Here is a 25,676-nt window from a genome sequence, read left to right on the forward strand (position 1 = left end):
TACGAATTCTGTCTTCCAAGATATCCTTCTTCTTCTAACTCTGGAAAGCCAAGTAAGTAGTGTAGGAGTTTGTTGTCATCATGCGCATCTTGTGCTTGATCTTCAATGTACAGCTTTTCTCTTTCAAGCTTTTAAGGGCAGATTTTGTCAATGCAACTGCTTCATAATTTTCTGGTTCAATCTTTGCTCGGTCACGCTCAATGATATCGTCCATTATATTGAAAGTTCCTTCTATGAGGGGTCCAGTAAAAACAGATAAGCATGCAGAGGCCAGTTTGGAGAGATAGGGGTACAAGGGCTCATTGCTGTCTTCCTTCTTAAGTTCACTAATCTTGCCCCACCAATCAGTGTCAATTCTTCCATTGTCTCTATATGATGGAAGGTAGCCATCAAGTTTGGTATCGTTTACGTATTGCCGAGCTTCTTTCTGCAGTTCCCCTAACTCATCTTGCTGAATGACATTAGGCAGTAGTTGTGGGATATACCACTCTGTGTTTACTTTACTCGAACGAAATAGGGGGTGAAACAGTAATGTCTCTCCTCCCCCTTTCATTTTTTGTCCGTCCCGGGGACGGACTGCTTCTATGATTTTCCGTCCTAGGCGATTTTTTTCTCTCGGTAAAATACAGAGTTTCAGGGCTAAGTAACAGTGTGTGTGTGTGTGTGTGTGTGTGTGTGTGCCTCTCTCTCTCTCTCTCTCTCACACACACACACACACACACACACACAGACACACACACACATTCTCTCTGTTCTCGCTTTCCAACGAACAGTCCCATCCGGATTCCAGCGGCAAAAATGGGAGTCGTACACAGCGCGCGCGGCCAGACACAGCTGGCGCTGGCTTCAGTTTAGCTAAGCACTGGTCAACCAGTCAAGAGAGTTCCATCTTCCGGTGAATAGTTCAGTATTCAAGTTCCGACCAAAACTTTCCCGGACCAAAAGCATAGGGACAAAAAAAAAAAAAAAAAAAAAAAAAAATCGAAATTTCATCAAGACGGAAATCCGTATGAGACGGAACCACTTGCACCCCTGCTATTGGCAAAAGACAACGAAGAATTCTTCAGTCTTGCGTCTTGTCCGTATTGGCAAAAGTACAACGAAGAATTCTTCAGTCTTGCGTCATGTCCCTATTGGCAAAAGTACAACGAAGAATTCTTCTGTCTTGCATATTGTCGTCATAGGCACACGAAAGAAATATTTATCTTGAATCTTGTTCTTATAGGCAAAAGATGATAAAGAAGACTTGTTTCTTGCATCATGTACCTATAGGTAATCAAGAAATCTTTATCTTGAATCTTGTCCCAATAAGCAAAAGATAAAGACAATAAAAGAATTATTGAATTTTGCATCTTGTTCCTATAAGTAAAAGATAACACGGGATTCTTGTATCTTTGCATCCTGTCCTAAAAGGCAAAAGATGATAAAGAATTATTGTACCTTGTATCCTGTCCACCACACTTCTCAGAAAACAAAGTAGTAATTGTATCTTGCATCCTGTACCTACAGGCAAAAGACAAGAAGAATTATTGTAACGTATATTCGCGTATCTTGTCCCTGTAGGCATACGATAACAAAGTATCCTTGTCTCCTGCCCACCAGGCACCTTCTTCCTCTTCACGGGCATCTGCGTGCTGGGTCTGCTCTTCACGGTGGTCTTCGTGCCGGAGACGAAGAACAAGAGTCTGGAGGAGGTGGAGGAGCTCTTCATGACCCCAGCCGCCCGCGAGAAGAGTCGGCAGAGCAGGGAGGCGTCCAGGGAAGTCATCCAGATGGACAACCATGCCTTTGAAGCCAACCGTCTCTAGGAGATGAGATGTGAAAAAGTTCGAATTCGAACTCGTGTTGTTTTGTTGACGGTGAAAGGGTAACCTTACAGGCTTCTGTCCTCACACGAACATGCGTATGGGTGCGACGAGATAATGGAAAAGAGACAGACACAGAGAGAGAGAGAGAGAGAGAGAGAGTTTGGTCCTGTTTGGTTCTTTTTTACAATACGTGTGATTGTTTTCTCTGTGTGTGTGTGTGTGTGTGTGTGTGTGTGTGTGTGTGTGTGTGTGTGTGTGTGTGTGTGTGTGTGTGTGTGTGAAAGAGAGAGAGAGAGAGAGCGGCAGAGAGAGCGCTTGATCCACATGTGTGAATGTGTTTGTGAGCTGGGTGAATATTGTTTGAACATTTCTTTTTCTTCGGACGCACATCCTGTGGTCAATTCAACTATTTTTTTAATCGTGTGATTGCCAGCTTATTATATCTCATCCATGACAGTTGTACATGCCGAAAACATTCATTTATTTTAATGTAAAATATTGATGGGTTTACGATAATCGAACATTACGATCGATGCCATAGATCTGAACATGAAGTTCATTACGTATGACCGAGATCTGGCAAGTGCGATATGTGTTTCGTTTTTAATGATCGGTTGGTGTGGAAAAAAAAACCCATTCGCTTGATATTGATCAAAAGTCTTTGTCTGCAGCCTTCGTAAAAATTGCACTGGTTTGTTTATTTTTCTTTTTTTTTTTGTTATCTAAGTGTTGATTCCTGTACATACTTATCTATATTGTTATATTTATTGTTCATGTCGTCAATATTGTTTGTCATTTTTGCATGATTATTGACACTACTTAGTACTACAAATATTGCAGCTGTGTTATCATTGCTTTGATTTCTTTGTCTTTATTTATCATTTCTTGCTGTTGTTGTTGTTGATCGATAAGATAGTATTTCTGTTGATGATGATGAAGATAAAGTTCCTATTGGTGCTATTATCTTTGTTGTCCTTTTCAAGCTTGTGTCCTCAGAGTCCTAAGTGTGCAAACTGTAATCAATTGTCTGGCAATTAACATCGACAGAATTATGATCAATGACGGTAGAATGTGTTGAGAAAATTTGCAGGACATGTGTTTTTACTTATTTGTTATGTGCAAAACTGGTTATATTGATGACATGTTCTGAATAAAAGACCAGCACAAAATGAGTGTTTGCTCTTCGTTGTTTCAGGACCTCTGTGTGTGTGTGTGTGTGTCATGGTTGGGGGTGGAGTGGGCAAGAGAACACCTTATTGTGGAGTGATGGCCTAGAGGTAACGCGTCCGCCTAGGAAGCGAGAAAATCTGAGCGCGCTGGTTCGAATCACGGCTCAGCCGCCGATATTTTCTCCCCCTCCGCTAGACCTTGAGTGGTGGTCTGGACGCTAGTCATTCGGATGAGACGATAAACCGAGGTCCCGTGTGCAGCATGCACTTAGCGCACGTAAAAGAACCCACGGCAACAAAAGGGTTGTTCCTGGCAAAATTCTGTAGAAAAATCCACTTCGATAGGAAAACGAATAAAACTGCACGCAGGAAAAAATACAAAAAAAATGGGTGGCGCTGTAGTATAGCGACGCGCTCTCCCTGGGGAGAGCAGCCCGAATTTCACACAGAGAAATCTGTTGTGATAAAAAGAAATACAAATACAAATACAAAACAGCAGATTTCAATTTCTTATGTGCTGTACAGGTGGATATTGCTGATGGATGGTCTTCGTACGATGAAATCCTGACTCCTTCCATTGCACAACTCGTGACAGAGCAGGGGCAGGGAGCGGGTAGGGAGTGGCGGTAGGGGGTGGGGATGGCACGAAAGACAACTTCCTTCCAAACACGTTAGTTGACAAGACAAGGACGCTCGGCTCCGTCCAATCTTCACGCCAGCCACACAGCATCAGTCCTGTGCTGAACAGTGATCAGTTCTTCCCCCTTCACGCACAAGTAATCAGGTTTTACGCCTGGTGGCTGCCAAAGTATGTACTGGAGGATTAAAAGGTGGGGGAGAGGGTGTCGTGGGTGACTGGGTGGCTGGGTGGCTGGGTAGGTGGTTTGCTGGAGAAGGGAGGAAGCTGGCAGGGTGGGGGAAGACCTTGCAAGACCCTAGCAGTTTCCGTTTGGCCCTGGAGTTCCATCCTTCCTCATCATCATTTACCTTGTAGCCACCCTCGTTTTCTTCACTATCTGCTTACACAGTGTACGGGTACATGCCTGTGGGAGTATGGAATGGGGAAGAGAGAGAGAGAGAGAGAGAGAATAAGACGGACGAGAAAGAGAAAAAAAAAGGTGGTGATTCTACCGCATGTTTATCAAGATAACACAGCGTATCCAGAGAGAAAAAAAGACACACCTATCCTCCCCCCTCCAAAAAAAAAAGACAAAAAAAACCCCAAAACAAAACAAAACAAAACCAACAAAAACTAACAAAAAACAAAACAACAACAGCAACAACCACCAACATTGCTCAATTCTGCACCCTGGCAAGCCGCACTTCCCCAAGGCCTCAAACTGATGATCACCCATTGACTTTGCTCCCCCCCCCCCCCCCCCCAATTCCTTCTCTGTCGGATAAATAATGGCTCTGAACCCCTCTCCTCATTCATACACCTACTCCCTCCCCCGCCCCCCCCCCCCTCCTCCCCCCGTTCGTGTGTGTTGTGTTTGTGTGTGTGCGTGTATTTGTGCGTGTACATATAATCAATTTGTAATTTACGTTGTGATTGTCATCACCATTCTCACAGACAACTGTAATTCGATTGTATGTCTGGCTGGAAGGGAGGAAAATGTGGTGGTGGTGTTGTGGAGGGGGGCGTGGGTGGTGGGGCAAGGGATTAGGGTGGAGGGAGTGGGGTTGGACGGGTTGAAGGTAAGTGCTTGTTTCTGTGTCATTAACCAATACCCTGCCATTTTCCGTTTTTAACTCCGTATTTCCCGTCTCTAATCGCTATCATACTCTCTAAACATTACAGCCGCCACCCTCTCATTTCGTGTACACACGTCCAGCCAGTACATTAGAATGGGAGGACGGGAAGAAGGGTGGGGGTACCCAGAGGTGGGAGTGAGGGGGGAGGAGAGAGCTTGAGAGGGTGGGAGGGAGGGAAGAGTGAGAGAGAGGGAGGGAGGAACAGGGAATGAGTGAAGGACGGAGAGGGACGGGGAGAAAGAACAAAAGTGTGCATATTAAAATATATCTATTATGGTGAGATAAAATGACTGCTGTCCACTGAGCACCGAGTGGTTCTTCCAGCGCCACAAGCACTCCCTGACGGTCACGGCGGCTCTGCACCCCCCTCTCCACCCTCCGCACTCCTTCCCCGCCCCTTACACACCTCTGCCACACAAACTCACAGATCGATCATAATCTGATTCAGCTTCCACCACTCTTACGCCGGAGACAAAACTCACTTCAACGTGAGCTTTGGCGTACCCCTCACTTCAGGTGACATTAAATAGGGGAGGGAGGTGGGGGGGAAGGGTGGGCTGGAGAAACAACGACACGGCAATGTCCACATTTCTACCCCGTGTTCTTTCCAGTCGGTTTCGTTCCGAAGACGGGGAAAAATTATAAGTTTGTTTCAATAACATTGTAATAATTGTATACTGTGCATTTCTGCACCTGGAGACAAGTACCCCAGTGACAGGTATCACCTGGAGACAAGTACCCCAGTGACCAGTATCACCTGGAGACAAGTACCCCAGTGACAGGTATCGCCTGGAGACAAGTACCCCAGTGACAGGTATCGCCTGGAGACAAGCACCCCAGTGACAGGTATCGCCTGGAGACAAGCACCCCAGTGACCTGATCACCTGGAGACAAGTACCCCAGTGACAGGTATCGCCTGGAGACAAGCACCCCAGTGACAGGTATCGCCTGGAGACAAGTACCCCAGTGACCAGTATCACCTGGAGACAAGTACCCCAGTGACAGGTATCACCCGGAGACAAGTACCCCAGTGACAGGTATCGCCTGGAGACAAGTACCCCAGTGACAAGTATCACCTGGAGACAAGCACCCCAGTGACAAGTATCACTTGGAGACAAGTACCCCAGTGACCAGTATCACCTGGAGACAAGTACCCCAGTGACAAGCATCACCTGGAGATAAGTACCCCAGTGACAGGTATCGCCTGGAGACAAGTACCCCAGTGACCAGTATCACCTGGAGACAAGTACCCCAGTGACCAGTATCACCTGGAGACAAGTACCCCAGTGACCAGTATCACCTGGAGACAAGTACCCCAGTGACAGGTATCACCTGGAGACAAGTACCCCAGTGACAGGTATCACCTGGAGACAAGTACCCCAGTGACCTGATCACCTGGAGACAAGTACCCCAGTGACAAGTATCACCTGGAGACAAGTACCCCAGTGACCTGATCACCTGGAGACAAGTACCCCAGTGACTTGATCACCTGGAGACAAGTACCCCAGTGACCAGTATCACCTGGAGACAAGTACCCCAGTGACAGGTATCACCTGGAGACAAGTACCCCAGTGACAGGTATCACCTGGAGACAAGTACCCCAGTGACCTGATCACCTGGAGACAAGTACCCCAGTGACAAGTATCACTTGGAGACAAGTACCCCAGTGACAGGTATCACCTGGAGACAAGTACCCCATTGACCTGATCACCTGGAGACAAGTACCCCAGTGACAGGTATCACCTGGAGACAAGTACCCCAGTGACAAGTATCACCTGGAGACAAGTACCCCAGTGACAGGTATCACCTGGAGACAAGCACCCCAGTGACCAGTATCACTTGGAGACAAGTACCCCAGTGACCAGTATCACCTGGAGACAAGTACCCCATTGACCTGATCACCTGGAGACAAGTACCCCAGTGACAGGTATCACCTGGAGACAAGTACCCCAGTGACAGGTATCACCTGGAGACAAGCACCCCAGTGACCAGTATCACCTGGAGACAAGCACCCCAGTGACAGGTATCACCTGGAGACAAGTACCCCAGTGACCAGTATCACCTGGAGACAAGTACCCCAGTGACAGGTATCACCTGCAGACAAGCACTCCAGTGACAGGTATCACCTGGAGACAAGCACCCCAGTGACAAGTATCACCTGGAGACAAGCACCCCAGTGACCAGTATCACCTGGAGACAAGTACCCCAGTGACAAGTATCACCTGGAGACAAGCACCCCAGTGACAAGTATCACCTGGAGACAAGTACCCCAGTGACAGGTATCACCTGGAGACAAGTACCCCAGTGACCTGATCACCTGGAGACAAGTACCCCAGTGACTTGATCACCTGGAGACAAGTACCCCAGTGACCTGATCACCTGGAAACAAGTACCCCAGTGACCTGATCACCTGGAGACAAGTACCCCAGTGACAGGTATCACCTGGAGACAAGTACCCCAGTAACAAGTATCACCTGGAGACAAGTACCCCAGTGACCAGTATCACCTGGAGACAAGCACCCCAGTGACCAGTATCACCTGGAGACAAGTACCCCAGTGACCAGTATCACCTGGAGACAAGTACCCCATTAACCTGATCACCTGGAGACAAGTACCCCAGTGACAAGTATCACCTGGAGACAAGTACCCCATTGACCTGATCACCTGGAGACAAGTACCCCAGTGACCAGTATCACCTGGAGACAAGTACCCCAGTGACAAGTATCACCTGGAGACAAGCACCCCAGTGACCAGTATCACCTGGAGACAAGTACCCCAGTGACAGGTATCACCTGGAGACAAGTACCCCAGTGACCTGATCACCTGGAGACAAGTACCCCAGTGACCTGATCACCTGGAGACAAGTACCCCAGTGACTTGATCACCTGGAGACAAGTACCCCAGTGACCTGATCACCTGGAGACAAGTACCCCAGTGACAGGAATCACCTGGAGACAAGTACCCCAGTGACAGGAATCACCTGGAGACAAGTACCCCAGTGACAGGTATCACCTGGAGACAAGTACCCCAGTGACCAGTATCACCTGGAGACAAGTACCCCAGTGACAGGTATCACCTGGAGACAAGTACCCCAGTGACAGGTATCACCATGAGACAAGTACCCCAGTGACCTGATCACCTGGAGACAAGTACCCCAGTGACAAGTATCACTTGGAGACAAGTACCCCAGTGACAGGTATCACCTGGAGACAAGTACCCCATTGACCTGATCACCTGGAGACAAGTACCCCAGTGACAGGTATCACCTGGAGACAAGTACCCCAGTGACAAGTATCACCTGGAGACAAGTACCCCAGTGACAGGTATCACCTGGAGACAAGCACCCCAGTGACCAGTATCACCTGGAGACAAGTACCCCAGTGACCAGTATCACCTGGAGACAAGTACCCCAGTGACCAGTATCACCTGGAGACAAGCACCCCAGTGACAGGTATCACCTGGAGACAAGTACCCCAGTGACAGGTATCACCTGGAGACAAGTACCCCAGTGACCGGTATCACCTGGAGACAAGTACCCCAGTGACCAGTTATCACCTGGAGACAAGTACCACAGTGACAAGTATCACCTGGAGACAAGTACCCCAGTGACAGGTATCACCTGGAGACAAGTACCCCAGTGACAGGTATCACCTGGAGACAAGTACCCCAGTGACAGGTATCACCTGGAGACAAGTACCCCAGTGACCAGTATCACCTGGAGACAAGTACCCCAGTGACAGGTATCACCTGGAGACAAGCACTCCAGTGACAGGTATCACCTGGAGACAAGCACCCCAGTGACAAGTATCACCTGGAGACAAGCACCCCAGTGACAGGTATCACCTGGAGACAAGCACCCCAGTGACCAGTATCACCTGGAGACAAGTACCCCAGTGACCAGTATCACCTGGAGACAAGTACCCCAGTGACAAGTATCACCTGGAGACAAGCACCCCAGTGACCAGTATCACCTGGAGACAAGTACCCCAGTGACAGGTATCACCTGGAGACAAGTACCCCAGTGACCTGATCACCTGGAGACAAGTACCCCAGTGACTTGATCACCTGGAGACAAGTACCCCAGTGACCTGATCACCTGGAAACAAGTACCCCAGTGACCTGATCACCTGGAGACAAGTACCCCAGTGACAGGTATCACCTGGAGACAAGTACCCCAGTAACAAGTATCACCTGGAGACAAGTACCCCAGTGACCAGTATCACCTGGAGACAAGCACCCCAGTGACCAGTATCACCTGGAGACAAGTACCCCAGTGACCAGTATCACCTGGAGACAAGCACCCCAGTGACCTGATCACCTGGAGACAAGTACCCCAGTGACAAGTATCACCTGGAGACAAGTACCCCATTGACCTGATCACCTGGAGACAAGTACCCCAGTGACCAGTATCACCTGGAGACAAGCACCCCAGTGACGGGTGTAACAATATAAAATACACAATAATTTGATATTTTAGCACCCACTTGCCAGTACTACTGGAATTGGTTTGATATATACAGGAGAGAAAAAGACATATAAAAAAATATATGATCACGCAAGATATGGACAGGATGCAGTGTCAAGATTAACACACGTCATTGCTCTAATTCCTATTCAACAAGTACAGTTAGGGCATAAGTGGCATAGAATCCAGACTGAGAGTGACTCCTAGTGAAACACATTAAAACCTTCTTTAATTAATTTAGCAAAATTTAGCACCATGATAGTTTTCTACGACGGCGGCTCACTCTATTTGCTGTTCCGACCAATAAGACATTCGTTGTTACTTCCCCTGACGGGACCAGAAAGACCTCTGATTTGCAGACGAACAAAAGGGGTTGGGAGCACATCAGACTGATGCACTGTAAACTCACCGATGTGCGTGTACCCTGCCAATACAGCAGCTTTTTCTGACGACAGCAGGTTGGAAAGAAACAAAAAGTAATCACACACACACACACACAAGTACTTCTTCTTCTTCTTCTTCTATTTTTCATTCAATGAGACTGATATCTTGGAGTCCGTTTCCACTTTTGTTTGGTGGTCTAAATGTGTTTCTTCACACCATGACCAGTCTATTTTAAAGTTTTGCGCCAATGTTGAAGCTAAAGTTCTCCTTATTCACTACTACAGCTTTCCTTTCAGACTGGTCTCTGCTTCCTGAGCTGGGCTTGCGTGAGTTCACAAACCTGTGACTCTCACTGCGTGTTGCACGGGTTGCTCGTGTCAAAGTGTACGCTTTTTGTCGATGTGTCAGTCAGCCTAGATCTTCACCAATGGACAACGTCAAGACACCAGCATCCATGCAATAACTTGACCCAAAGGGCTGTGTCAGCCTGTGTGTGTGTGTGTGTGTGTATGCCGTATGTCACTGTGTGCGTGTGTTGGGGGGGGAGGGGTGATGGGGGTGAGGGGGTGTATGTGTGTCACTGTGTGCGTTCATGTGCGTGTCAGTGTGGGTGTGGGTGGGTGCATGCTTTGTCGTGCATCAGCCCTGCACACAGAGAAATAGCAAATGCATTAAACAACATGTCCTCCCAGATTTTTTTTAATATCTTTCAAGTTATTGCGGTTCCGAGTCATCTCTGTATCAGCATGACTGACTGACTGCCTGTGTGTGTGTGTGTGTGTGTGCGTGTGTGTGTGTGTGAGTGTGTGTGCGCGTGTGTGTGTGTGTGAGTGTCTGTGTGTGTGCGTGTGTTGGTCGGATCGAGTTAACTATTCTGTCTGGGTGCCATGACTCTACCAGTTGTTCACCAGACAAAGAATAAGAGACTGTATTTTTCTGTAACTGTATTTCTATGGATTTCAAAGTACAGAATTCCTCCCCCCCACACCTCCCCACCCAACTTTACGCAAACCTGACGCACTCTTGTTTCTGGACCACCACACCAAAAATAATAATAATAATAATGAAAATATAATAATGATGATAATACTACTACTAATAATAATAATACATCGGTTTTCGGCAGTCGTGTGTCATAAAACCAAGTGCTCTACTGTGAGAATATTTGTGGTATTTTTCAACGGCACCCCCACTTTCCTGTTGACTGGAAAGGAAACGAAACGACCGACGAACCATGGACGTTGTAAGGGACTTAACTGTGATCAGTTTTGGTTTTTTTCGGCGACGCAATTACGGACTGGTTTCCCTTGCACCACACTGTTTTGTTCGGGGAGAAAAAGAAAGGGTTGAGAAAGAGAGTGAGTGATAGACAGAGACAGACAAACAAACGTGTATAGAGAAAGGGACAGAGTAAGCGCGTGAAAAGCAAACAAACAAACAAAGCAAAAAATATAGATTTCTTTATTTTGGAAGATGACAAATCAGCACTTTGCGTCAGTTTTACCTCGGTGGGATCTTCGAAACTACTTACTATGATAGTCAGCTGAGTCAGCGACAAAACACACACACACACACACACACACACACACACACACACACACACACACACGATATGTTTACAATGGCACATCAAACAACTAAGGGGAAGAAGAACCAGAGCTAGAGAGAGATGGGGATAGATCGTACTGGGAGACAGGGGTGTGTCAGTCACGGTGACCGTATCTTTGTTGCTCTGCAGCCGTGCCCAGCACACCACACACTGGGGCCATATCAGGGTTCAAAAAACGGGTAAATATCGATCCCGACATGACATGTTTGCGATGGCACATCAAACAACTAAGGGGAAGATAAGAAGAACCAGAGTTAGAGGGATAGGGATGGACCTTGTTCGTTAGAAAACCGGAAGTCAGTGAAAAGTTCAGCCCCTTCACCTTGGGACGTCCGGATAAGTAAACATGGCGACTGTCCGCTGAAACTGAAAGTGTGCTTGAATCCATGAAAGTTAAAGAACCGAAAGATTATTGAAAAAAAAAAAAAAAAAAAAAAAAGAACGGACAACTGATAAGTAGCGCGAAAGTTGAACTTGTTCGTCGTGCAAAGATTTTCAATTGTCGTGGAACCAGAAACAAGAAGGCGACTGAGGGGGTGTGTGACCGTATCTTTGTTGCCTACAGCTCCAGCACACCACAAACTGGGGCCATAACAGGGTTAAAATTTTAAAAAACAAAAACAAAAAAAACCGGTAAATATCGATACCGTACGGAACCTGGACCAAAAAAAAATTAAAGGAAAATAAAATAAAACACGAGTACAGTAACATTCATGTGCATCAACACAGAACATGCCTCTGGCGTCGACCATTTCGACAAGTTTCCATCACAGGATTGGAGGGGGGGGGGGGAACTAACAAGTACATAGACATAATCATATATATAATACAAATCATTGTAAATAATAACAGGCACACCAAACCATAAATTTCCAATGGGCATCTCACACTTTATAGGCGCAAAAAAAAAAAATTAGTAAGAGTACCCAATCCAAGTCCAGAAAAGCCAAAAATATAATAAGGATTCCTTTTTTCTTTCTTTTTTCAAATATTATTACAAAAATGTGTGTGTGTGTGTGTGTGTGTGTGTGTGTGTGTGTGTGTGTGTGTGTGTGTGTGACTGAACCAGTTAGATTGAAAATGATAAAAAAAAAAATAAAAAAAAAGACGACAGAAAGAAAAAGGAAAAAATCCAGAAAGACAACGTCAGAAAAACAAAAAAGAAATTCTCCAGCAGAGAAAATCAAGTATGTCAGGATACTATCCATACTGAAAAAGCCCCCGTCATCCCCACAGGGGCTGGAGGGGGAGGGGGGAGAAGGCGGGGGAGGAATAGTTAGTTGTAGAGTCGAGTTTAACTCTCTCCATACGAACGGCGAAAGAGACGACGTTAACAGCGTTTCTCCCCATTTACCACCATCAAAATATTACAAGCGGAAGGCTCTTACAGTAAAGAGGTGAATGTTGACAAAGAATACCACAATTCTGACGACGGAAGCTAAAGATTGGATCATTGAGACACCCACTGGACATCCGAGGGGTCTGTGTAGAGGAGAAGAGACGACTGGCCGTACTGAGTGAGTTTAATGACCTGTCGGCAGTTAGCCCTTCAGGTCAAGTTGTTCTGGACAGATGTCCGGCAGTAGTCGTTTTTCGGTGGTAAGATGTTGGAGTAGTTAGCTCAGATTTTACATTATATACGGCACAAGGCACAGACACACAAACCATAAAAGCAAGCACTTAAGTCAACACATGACAGTAGAGCGCGTGCACACACACACACGCACGCACGCACGCACGCACGCACACACACACACACCCACACTCACTCACACGTACGCCTCTTAATTGTCTTGTTTAGAATATCACGGCTGTTTTAAAGGAATAAGAGCGTTTGAAAATATGATTCGGGAACTATATCGATCGATATATACATTACTTGTCCCTAAAATGTAAGGTAAACCACGGAAATGAAGATGAATGAAAATGAAAAAAAAAAAAAGATTGAATGCAGGAATAAGAGGAATAAACGAGTTGATGAATACATGATAAAAAAACTGATGAGCAAACGTAGTACTGATTTCACACGCACGCATGGATGATCAGTCTCCAAAACAATGAATAAAATGATTACTTGGCAAAGAAGCACACACACACACACACACACACACACACACACACACACACACACTACCACCGATGGCAACAACACACAAGAACTACCGTACATGCACCAGGCAATAATACCTACAGTAAATCACACGCGATACAAAAGCCACCATACAGTTTCAAGCCAAGGAAGCTTAAAGGCTGTTGCCCTTCAAAACGCTCACTGATAAACCATTATAGTTGATACATGAAAGGCCCTGTGTAGCCTTTTATGGCAATAAGGGCCGTGAATTCACATTCACTGTGCACAGAATTCGGAATAGGAAGGCGGGGCCCAATCTCTCCTTCCAGTTTCAGTTTCTCAAGGAGGCGTCTCTGCGTTCGGACCACTCCATATACGCTACACCATATCTGCTACACAGACGCCTGACCAGCAGCATAACCCAACGCGCTTAGTCAGGTCTTGAGTGCATGCATTTATATAATTTGTGTACCTATCATTCAGAATTTTTCCAGAGGACAACACTCTCGTTGCCATGGGTTCTTTTTTTTTTTTTCCTTTTTTTTTTTTATAGTGCGCCAAGCGCGTGCTGCATACGGAACATCGGTTTATCGTCTCACCCGAACTACTAGACACTCAGTTTGATTTTCCATTCAAACTTGGGAGAAAGGACGAAAGCGGGATTCGAACCCAGACCCTCACGGACACTGTATTGGCGGCTGGGCGTCTTAACCATTCTGCCACCCTCCTCTCCTTCCACCACATGTAACCTCCCCCCTCCCCCTAAGTCTGGGTCCCGTTCACACATGGGTGGAGTGAGGATAATCAGAGTAACTACACAGTAAAGCGTCATTCCCCGAGGACACACTGACACCACCCTGCCGAAACGGGGATTCGAACCCTGGTCACTGGTGATCCTGACACTGGTGTCAGAATGAGTCCAACGCCCGACCGACACTGCCACGGTGCCATTCATACAGTAATGTACCGAATGAAATCGTGGAAATGACTGATTATCACCATGGAAACGTTTTAACGCAGCAAACATTTCTAAGGCATTTTTTGGGTTGTTGTTGTTGTTGTTTTTTGTTTTGACTATACAGCAACAGTTTTGGCAACATTTTTCATTCAAAGACAATGTGAATTTTTTTCACCAGTTTAGCATGCGTAACAAGTGTTTTCGCACACACACACACACACACACACACACACACAAAATCATCATATGTACAATATTTTCATGTAATATGTCTACAATATATGTACAGTTACAAACGTCATTGTCTATGTGTATGTATCAGATTTCAAAATAGTAATGTCATTGTCTGCAGAGATACATGATTGAATGAATTCAAAGCCATTGTCGATGCGAGGGTAAAAAAGCCAAAGTTCACAAAGCAAGCACGGAATACACTGATTGCAAAGGCGGTGCTCAACAACACAACTGCTCAAAACACACTGAGCAACACTGAATCATCCCATAGATCCCAAAAGCAAACATTTTGAAGTGATCACAATACGTCGTCTTCATATGATCAGTGACAAAGGTTTAAAACACAACCAGCGGTAACTTTCAATAAAACCATCATTTAAAAAATGGGGGGAGGGGGAAGGATGGGTTTTTTTTTGTTTGTTTGTTTTGTTTTTTTCCGCAATGTTCGGCTTATCACCTCTTCTCAAGTTTCAAGCAAGAGCTATTTACAGCACTTTGATAACAAACAAACAAAAAAAATTAAAAGGAAGGGTTTCTCTCCTCTACCTTAGACGCTTGAGTGGTGTGAACAAATTTGCATTTGCATTTCAAACAGTAGGGGGCCGGTGGGCTGGGGGTAAGGGTGGGGAGATAAGGTGTGGATCGATAGATGACGACTTCCACCCAAAACGCACAATACACAGGGTACGTATTAATTACACGGATGTTCGCAGCACTTGAACAAAAAGGGCAGAGTTACTTCCCTTCACCTACAGCCGCTTGACAGGAATGTGCGAAGATGAATTTTGCATTTCAAAAGGGGTTGGGGTGGCGCAGCAGATGATAATCAACACCACCCAAAACCTGCAATATATATATATATATATATATATATAGAGAGAGAGAGAGAGAGAGAGAGAGAGAGAGAGAGAGAGAGAGAGAGAGATATTGTAGATTGAAGAGGTTATGCCCGTCTTGAATTAAAGCTAATTTGTGTTTGCACATTTCTTCTGCCTTTGCTGCTGTGTGCACATGTCAAATGATTGGTATAAGGACAGGCCCGGCGCTTCCTTTTTTGAGGAAGTGTCTGGGTTTGTTCCAATGTACTTTTTATTTACCTGTGTGCTAGCTGAATCGGTAGCGTAAGCATTACTGACTTGAAGTTGTGTACCTTGTGTAATGGAGAGAGCTACCACTCTTTACTATTTGTTAATGTATATAATATATATATATATATATATATATAGAGAGAGAGAGAGAGAGAGAGAGAGATTTGTGTTTAACGTCAAGGTGTCCAAACTGTCAGCCGGCTTCTTTGAATCGTTGAGTTTATAAAAAAAACCCAAGAACTTGAAAGGCAGTTTCTTTGTCATCGCCGCTGAGAGAAACGGGACACCGTGAAAGAGACAGACATGTGGGCCTACAGGCAGACAGGAGAAAAAAACTGAACAGAAACTGAGATCGACACGCAGAAACAGAGACAGACAGACAGACAGCGGAAAAGCAGACAGAGACAGACAGAGACACAGAGAGAGACATAGAGAGGTCCAAGGTTCCTCTCAAAAAAAGAAAAAAAAATTCATGTGTAACATTCTCAGAGTCGCCACAAGGCTTTTACCACACACTCCTACAGTTTTCAGTTTCAGTTTTCAGCCGCGGTTTCAAGGAGATTTCAAAGCGTGTGGAATGACGCCTCACACTCGACCACGGTGAATTCAGTAACAGCATCCTTCACCTCCTCCTCCTCCTCATCCACATATTCCTCTCTGTTTCAAGGCCTGCGGACTAATCCATATACGCTACACTCCATCTACCTACAAAAAAAAAAAATTAAATTAAAATAAAATAAAAGAAGCAGATGCCTGACCTACTATGCTGGGCACCCAATGCACTGGCCTTGACAAACGTTCAACTGGGTCACCTTGCTCTGTGGGATTCCACAACCCCCCCACCCCTCCCCACCCCCTTTCATCACCCATCTTCTTCTTCTTTCCCCTCCTCCTTTTCTTTTTTCTCTCTCTTCTTCTTTCTTATCAAAAACAAACACGACTCATGAAACCCATCAACACAACCGCCAATCCACATCTGGACTGTAAAAAATTATTAAAAATATGTGTGTGTGTGTGTGTGTGTGTGTGTGTGTGTATTATATAATTGTGTGTGTGTGTGTGTGTGTGTGTGAATCAAATCAAATTATGGTGTTTAGACCCTCGCCGACCACTAAGGCTATCACCACATGTGTGTGTGCGCGCGCGCGCGCGTGTGTGTGTGTGTGTGTGTGTGTGTTCGCGCGCGCGCGCGTGTGTATGTATGTATGTGTATCATAGACCTATGTTTGCATGCATGTACGTAAATATATACAATTAGTCCAACACCACACGGAAACCCATTACCAGTTTCAGCCCTTCCCTCCACTGTCTCAGCCATCACCACCATCTACCTCCTCAAGCACTGCCTTGCGCCGCAGCAGTACCCGCTGGGTCATGTGGCGGGGGAGGAGCACTCGCCGACCCACTAACCCCGGCGGCCGCGTCAGGCCTAGCAGGCACACCAACAGGCACCCCCGCCTGCCTGTAAGGTCCCACGTCCTGGAACTCGATAGAATCGTCAAACACTTCGTCGTCGTCGTCATCCTGGCAGCAGCGACAGAAGATGAAGGCGAGGACAGCGGCCCTGATGGGCTTGTGCAGCAGCCATAGCAGCGGCATGAGGGCGGCGTGCGTGTAGCCGACGACGACGGCGGCGATGCGGGCTCCGTCCGGAAGGTTCCAGCCCAGCCCCAGCTTGTCGGCGAAGACGAAGAGGTGTGAGGGCAGCCACAGCACGGCCCAGGCCATCGTCACCGCCAGCAGGGACGTCACCTGCAGCACGCAGGACCGTGCACGTTGCACGCGCATTGGTAAGCCATACGTCCGCCGGAGCAGCGTGCACACATGCACACACACACATGCATACGTACACACACACACACACACACACACACACACACACACACACACACACACACACACATTACAGGAATATAACAAGGAGGCAAGGGTCCGTGATGGTGTGGGAGGTGGGGGTGGAGGTGGATTTTCGTCTCAACAACTGCGAACAGACGTCAAACCGCAGAAGAACGAAAACACGCACGCACGCATGAAACACACGCACGCGTGCACGCATGCAAGCGCACACACACACACACACACACACACACACACACACACACACACACACATACACACACACACACACAGAGAATTATATCTTCACAAATCAATTCATTTATGAAAAGAAAGACAGTCAAGCTAGTTTTGTTTATTTCATTTCTGAGAACTTCTTCCCAATCCTGCCTCATCTAGCTCGTGTAGACAAGCAATTGTTTTCTATAACTCTGAAACAATTACCACAATTAAAGTATTCTACCAAAAGCGTCTATTAAAAAAAAGGTGTCTTTTACTTCCAGGAAAAAAAAATGCCCTGCCGAAACATCTGCAAAAATAACTTGCCCTTCGCAAAACATTTGAAAGAAAAAAAAGTCCTACCAAACCGTTTAAAAATCAGTCCTAACAAGATTTTAAAAAGTTAAAGTTCACATCGCCTTTAACGGCCATCGAGGCAGTGAATTCATATCCGAAGACGACACACAGAGTCTAGCTAATGAAGCAAAACGGTGCTGCCCTTCAAAGCGCTCAGTGATAAACCATAATTGTTAAAAGTCCCTAAACCATGGAAGTTATAAGATTTAAGGTCCTGTAGACTTTTACAGTCATAACGGCAGTGATTTCAAATCCAGTGTTTGGGGCTTAGCATGGTAAACCGGGGCCCAATTCTCTCCTTCCGCTCTTTTGACCTTCCCCGACAAAAGACTGGTATCCATTTACACCTGGGCGGAGTGAGGAAAATCGGAGTGACGTGCCTTTCCCAAGGGACACAGCAAACAAGATCACTGACGCCGAAACATGGAACAAGCTCCCTGATAACCTCCGTTATTCTGATTCCCTCGCATCTTTTAAATCTCGTCTCAAAACTCACCTTTTCCCTCAGCAATAAGTTCAATTGTGGCAGGTCCACTTCCTTTGTGTTAGCTGTGCTTGACTATGTGTGTATACATATGTATGTGTACATAACTACATGCATGTATATGAATGTGTATTGTGTGTGCGTGTGCGTGTGTTTACGTAAGTTTGTGCCTGCCTATGTGTGCGTATGTGTTAGGGTAGCTGTTAGATACACATGTATGTTAAAATGTATGTATGCAGCGTGTGTGTGTGTGTGTGTGTGTGTGTGTGTGTGTGTGTGTGTGTGTGTGTGTGTGTAGTCACATTTTGGTGTGTGTATGTAACATAGATATGATGTATTATGTTAACAAAAGCGTTTTTGTAAAGCACCTAGAGCAGATTTCTGGATAGTGTGCTACATAAGTATCCATTATTATTATTAACCCTGAACTCTTGATCACTGGTGAACACTGGATCTGATGTCCAGTCGCTTTACCGACCCTGCCACGGAGCGTCTTCAATCAAGATCCTACCAAATTGTATTGTATTGTATTGTATTGTATTGTACTGTATTGTATTGTATTACTCTTTCGTCACAACAGATTTCTCTGTGTAAAATTCGGGCTGCTCTCCCCAGGGAAAGTGCTACACACAGAGCGCCACCTTTTTTCTTTTTTTTCCTTTTTTTTTTCCTGCCTGCAGTTTTTATTTATTTTTCCTATCGAAGTGGATTTTTCTACATAATTTTGCCAGGGACAGCCCTTCTGTTGCCGTGGGGTCTTTTACGTGCGCTAAGTGCATGCTGCACACGGGACCTCGGTTTATGGTCTCATCCGAATGAGTAGCGTCCAGACCACCACTCAAGATGGAGAAAATACTGACGACTGTATGATTCGAACAAGCGCGCTCAGATTCTCTCACTTCCTATGCAGACGCATTACTCCTATACAAACAAACAAACAAGAGAGGCAGGGCCTTTAAGACTCACTTGTGTTACACTTTTTAAAAAAAATCCAAGCTTTTTATGTATTGTATAATTTCAAAATGTAATGTTTAAGATGAGAAAGATCAGTTTAAAGCGAATTAAGTCCCCTAGCATTAATTACAGAGTAATTTCCCTTTTTTACCAACTGCACCAAAACGTTTGCAAAATACAGAAAACTTCCATGCTTAGCAAAAGAAGTTCCTGTTTGAACAAAAAATGATTAATAATGACTGCTCTTGTTGTTGGGTCAGAATATCAGATCACAGTGCCAAGTTTAGAGAATACAAAAAATATAAATATAACAGTAAATGCAGTTTGCAGATAATTAGGCTTCATTTTTTTTTTGTGCCCATCCCAGAGGTGCAATATTGTTTTAAACAAGATGACTGGAAAAAACTGAATTTTTCCTATTTTTATGCCTAATTTGGTGTCAACTGACAAAGTATTTGCAGAGAAAATGGCAATGTTAAAGTTTACCACGGACACACACACACACACACACACACACAGACAACCGAACACCGGGTTAAAACATAGACTCACACTTTGTTTACACAAGTGAGTCAATAAAAATGTCCTAAAAAAGCATGTGAATAAGAAAAATAATTTAAAACAAAAAGGAGGAGTTTGTATTATACTCCATGTTTGGTGTTAAATATACTTACCATGTCAAACTGATGCAAACTAGGCCTATTGGTTTGCTCTGCTTGGCCAAATTTCGCGCGGCTAACGGTGAAAAGACGGGCCCACCCGCTCTCAGCCAATCAAACGCCTCTAAAAACTATAAGCGCTTAATCATTCCGTGGCCATGAACAAAAATGCCCCATGAGAACCACGGCGGAGACGCGGGGACGGACGGGCGGGCATTCGAGTTTGACATGGTAAGTATATTTAACACCAAACATGGAGTATAATACAAACTCCTCCTTTTGGTGTCATATACTGTACCATGTCAAACTGATGCAGAATTTAAAGCAAATGGAGGAGGGCAACGCCTACTGGTTCATATGGGGAGCCCTTGTAACTGAGACGGCAGTGTTAGCCGCGACAAAGGAAATCCCCTTGGAACCGTCAGCCCTGGTCATACGGAAATTCCTGAGGTAGAAGTTGATGAAGGGATTCTCAGACCACCAGAAGGCTGCCTCCAAGACATGCTGCGTTGGCACTGAGTGCTGGAAAGCAGCCGAAGTAGCTATGGCCCGCACTTCGTGTGCTCTGGGATGAAGACAGCTGATATCCCTGTGTGCATGAGAGTAGGCTCTACGAATGACTTGGGAAACCTGGCGGGAAATGGTGCCTGCAGCGATGTCTTTCTTGTAATTCTCATTGAGGGAGATGAGCAGACACCTCTGAGAAGAACGCCTATGGCGAGACCTATCCCAATAATATTTGAGACACCGAACAGGACAGGTGCCTATCCTCATCTTGGGCAAGAATATCAGACAAAGGTCTGACTCTCAGAGAGGGGGAAGGAACCTCAGGGTCTTGGTTCTTAGCCAGAAACTCTGGAAGGAAACGAATAGTGATGGAACCATCTCTGTGGAAGGCCAGATCTTGTGGCATTCCACTAAGCCCATGCAGCTCACTTCTATGACTGCCTGTGGCCAGCCACAGAAGGAAAGTGGTCTTGAAGGTGAGGATGTCAAAAGGAATAGTCCCCAATGGTAGGAAGGGCTGTTTTCGAATGAAATCCAGCACCAGGAACAAGTCCCAGAGGGGCACTCTTCTGGGGTCTCTAGCTTCCTTCAGAGGGGCACCCCTAGCCACCTCTCTGAGCAGGCAATCCGCTTCCAAGGCGGAACCACCTAGCTGTTTGCAATGTGGTACAGAAGGCAGACCTGTACCCTCGCCCAGAACTAGCAGACAGGATGAACCGAGGAGCAGAGAGCCAGAAAGTTGGCCAGCTGCATGCTCGTAAGGTTCGTAGGGGTAATGCCCTGAGCTGTACACCACCGCAACCATTTCTTCCAGCGAAAGTCATACAAAGTCTCCGTTCCCTGCCTCCTTGCTCTGGTGACTATGGAGAGGAGGTCAGAGGAGGCACACCCCTGGGTCAGCACAGCCGACACAGAGGCCGACCGAGGGGTCGAGGACTTCAATGGTGATGCTGACAGTTCCGACCGCACAGCAGCCATGCGTGCTGGTGGAGCAGTTGAGGATTGGAATGCGGAGTGCCTGAGCGAGGCTGCCTCAGCAGATGAGATTTGGTTTCAAGTTCCAGGGGTGGGAACATGTGTCAGGGACTGAAGGTCCGGAAACCAGGTCTGGACTGGCCATTTCGGCGCAATGCGGATCAGCTGCGGGTGTTCCAATCTGTCTTTCCGTATCACCTTGGACAGAATTGGAAAGGGAGGAAACGCGGAGGCAATCAGACTGCTCCAATCTAGAGAGAGAGCATCCACTGCCCACGCTTCTGGGTCGGCAACCGAAGAGACGGAAGTGGGAAGTCTCTTGTTGAACAAGGTCCACCATCGGCCGAAACCACTGTTCCCACACCCCCTGAAGGCTGTCCTTGTCCAGGGTGCACTCTGTGCGTATGACACTCTTGGACCTGCTAAGAGCATCTGCCAAGAAGTTGGTTTTTCCTGCTCAGCGTCTCGCTGAAAGTGCAATGCCCTTGCTGTGGCACCAACGGAGGAGAGCCTCAGTCCGCATGGAGAGGTCTGCCGAGTGCGCTCCCCCCATTTGTTCACATAACATGCGACCGTCGTCTTGTCCGTGAACAAGCGGATGGTCTTGGCAGTGGCCTCCCCCATGAAGTGCAGGAGAGTCCTGCGAACTGCCTCCAGTTCCAGAACATTGATGTGGCACAGGCGCTCCTCCGGGGACCAAGTCCCTGCTGCATAGAGTCAGTCCATGTGGGCTCCCCAGCCCAGGGAGGAGGCGTCTGTGAAGAGTGCCACCTGAAGAGTAGGTGGGGCTAAGGGCACCCCCTGTGTCCGAAGGGGGGTGATTAACCACTCTGATGTCACCTCGAGGAACCACTCGCCCAGACATATCTGGGAACAACAAAACAAAAAAAACAAAAAAAAACCCGAAGTCTCCTCACCTGCCATTTCCAGTGATCCCTCTCCTCAAGCCTGTTCGTCTTCCTCACCATGAGGAAGGCAGGGAAATCCTCGTCGAACTCCTCCCCCTCCATCCCCATCCCCACCCCCACGGCTGCTGCCGACGGTCCGCGTCTCTCCTCGGAGGGGTCGCTCAGCGGTGTCTTCTCCTCCGTCTCCTTCCCCTCCTCCTTCTCCTCACTGAGGAGCGGAGGAGAGCTTGTGGCAGCGTGGGGAGGATTTCTTTTCTTCTCCGTCTTCTTGTTCTTGTTCTTCTTCACCGTCTCCTCGTGTCCGTGCAGGCGGGAGGACTTCCTCCTCCGGAAGGCCAGCTCCTCTTCGTTCTCGTCGATGGGCAGGAGGTCGCCCCGCCCCAGACAGGGCAGGGTGACCAAGGCCAGGCACAGCCCCGCCCCCAGCCCCGCCCCCAGCGCGTACATCACCAGACGGGCGGCCGCCATCCTCCCGGCCTTTTCCCGCCCCCAGTTGCACAGACCCCCGCTCTGCATCCCCATGCGGCTTCCGCTGGAGGAGACTGGGTCCGCTATCATCAAGGTCAGGGTCAGGGTGAGGGTCAAGGCCAGCAGCCAGGACAGGAAGAGGAGCAGGAAGCTGGTGACGTACTTGCCGCCCTCCTTCACGAAGCGCCAGCACAGCAGGTAGATGAACCTGTCAGGGGTGGTATAGGGGTTGTGGGGTGGGGGGGGGTGCGGAGATCGGTCAGTTATGGGTCAAAGATATATACATATATAGATAAAACACTATATCTAATATATATAAATACATGTATTAAAATATGATATCTATCTATCTATATCTATATATATATATATATATATATATATATATATATATATATATACATACATACATATATATATATATATATATATATATATATATATATCCTATGCTTTAGAAGGCATGTTACTGCACGAAAGAACAGATATGAGAGTGAGATCATTATGGAAAAATGAAATAATAATAACAATAATAATAATAATAATAAAATGAAGTAGAATAGTAGTAGTAATAATACATTATTATTACAGTATTATTGTTGTTGTTAGAAGAAGAAAAAGAATATGTGGTGCAGATGACTAGTCCTCATGGCACACCACATACAGACTCATACCAATTTCTTTAATTAACCCCAAAGTAATCAAACAACGCTTTTTTAAAACCAGCTGGGTGCAGACTGACCTGTCACAGGCAGTCACCACGATGGCCAAGGCTGAGACACTGGTTGCCATGGTATCGGCAGCCAGCCACCAGCGGCACACCGAGTCTCCGTGCAGCCAGGTACCCAGCATAAGGAAGTGCGTCCACAACGGCAGCACGCCGGCGCCCTGGAACAAGCATAACCAAAAAATAAAAAAAATAAAAACATGTCGTCGTGGATCTGTAGACATGATTATAGATCTTCTTGTGATCCGTGCAGTCTTCTTTTTTTTTTTCTTTTTTTTCTTTTTTTCTTTTCTTTTTTTACCCTTTCTTTCTTTTTTTTCCATCATCTTTTGTGGCGAAGTAAATTCATCTTTAAAATCTACATGAAGTATTTAGTTCTTATCTCAGTGTCCATTTTCATGCACCCAAACGAGGCTTTGGGTAACTCAAAGTCCTGTTTTGGCGACCTTTATTCAGGGACCTAATTTAAGGGGCAGTTTTCGAGCACAGATGAAAAATTAATGATATCACCAATAACAGATGTTGTAACTCATCTTCAGTCGTTTTCGACTCATTTTTGGCGGGGATTATTTTTTCTCAATTTTGTTCCGGATTCTGTCGTTCAGTTAACGTGATGCCATCTTGCACTTTCCGTGTTGGGTGCCGCACACCACGGAGAGGAAAACACAAAACATGATGGCATCACTCAGCCGGCTCTGCCCTGCCTTGTATGTATGTAATGCGCTTTAACTCTCTCCATACGAACGGCGAAAGAGACGACGTTAACAGCGTTTCACCCCAATTACCATCATCAAAATATTTCAAGCGGAAGGCTCTTGTACTGAAGAGGTGAATGTTGATAAAGAATACCACAATTCTGACGACGGAAGCTAAAGGTTGGGTCATTCAGACACCCACTGGACATCCGAGGGGCCTGTGTAGAGGAGAAGAGAGGACTGGCCGTACTGAGTGAGTTAAACTTGGTCTGTGATTGAGGATAGGCACTGAGTCCACCTGTCCACATCATCATTAAGATCATGATGATGATGAGTGATGGCCTAGAGGTAATCCGTCCGGCTAGGAAGCGAGAGAATCTGAGCGCGCTGGTTCGAATCACGGCTCAGCCGCCAATATTTTCTCCCCCTCCACCAGACCTTGAGTGGTGGTCTGGACGCTAGTCATTCGGATGAGACGATAAACCGAGGTCCCGTGTGCGGCATGCACTTAGCGCACGTTAAAGAACCCACGGCAACAAAAGGGTTGTTCCTGGCAAAATTCTGTAGAAAAATCCACTTCGATAGGAAAAACAAATAAAACTGCAAGCAGGAAAAAATATATGTATATAAATGGGTGGCGCTTTAGTGTAGCGACGCGCTCTCTATGGGGAGAGCAGCCCGAATTTCACACAGAGAAATGTGTTGTGATAAAAAAAAAAATACAAATACAAATGATGGTAGGTGCTATCGAAGTATACATATCGTCATCAAGATCATGATGATGACGATGATGCTGATGATGATAGGTGCGTTTCGTTTATTTATCAATAGTCTGTTCATCTGAGATTATGATACTAGACTGAAGATGATAGGTGTTTTCATCATTATCATCATCATCACCACCGTCAACATCATCATCATCCTACCTACCTGCAGGATAGCGGCGATCATCATCATCATCATCATCGCCATCATCATCATCATTCATCATCATCATCCCAATCATCATCACCACCATCACCATCCTACCTACCTACCTGCAGGATAGCAGCAATCATCATCATCATCGACATCATCATCATCCCAATCATCATCATCATCGATATCATCATCATCCATCATTATCATCCCAATCATCATCATCATCGCCATCATCATCATCCTACCAACCTGCACTGAGGACAGCAGCAATCATCATCATCAACATCATCATTATCATCATCATCATCAACACCATCATCATCACCATCATCATCCTACCAACCTGCAGGATAGCAGCGATCATCATCATCATCATCATCATCATCACCATCCCAATCATCATCATCATCACCATCATCATCATC

The 25,676-nt window shown here is 46.2% G+C and overlaps 1 protein-coding gene across 1 annotated transcript in view; it reads right to left on the reverse strand.

Annotated features, from left to right (window-relative positions):
* Positions 1-11,608: 11,608 nt before the first annotated feature.
* LOC143284503 (uncharacterized) overlaps positions 11,609-25,676 on the reverse strand; it is a 19,044-nt gene continuing 4,976 nt past the window's right edge. Inside the window, exons 4-6 of the mRNA XM_076591196.1 lie at positions 23,651-23,796; positions 22,450-23,116; positions 11,609-17,293 (exon numbers count right to left, since the gene is read on the reverse strand). Of these exons, the coding sequence (XP_076447311.1) occupies positions 16,877-17,293; positions 22,450-23,116; positions 23,651-23,796 (1,230 nt within the window). The 3' untranslated portion in view covers positions 11,609-16,876. The remainder of the gene's footprint in view (positions 17,294-22,449; positions 23,117-23,650; positions 23,797-25,676) is intronic.

This window comes from Babylonia areolata, chromosome 8 (genome assembly GCF_041734735.1).
Source record: "Babylonia areolata isolate BAREFJ2019XMU chromosome 8, ASM4173473v1, whole genome shotgun sequence".
Taxonomy (NCBI): Eukaryota; Metazoa; Mollusca; class Gastropoda; order Neogastropoda; family Buccinidae; genus Babylonia; species Babylonia areolata.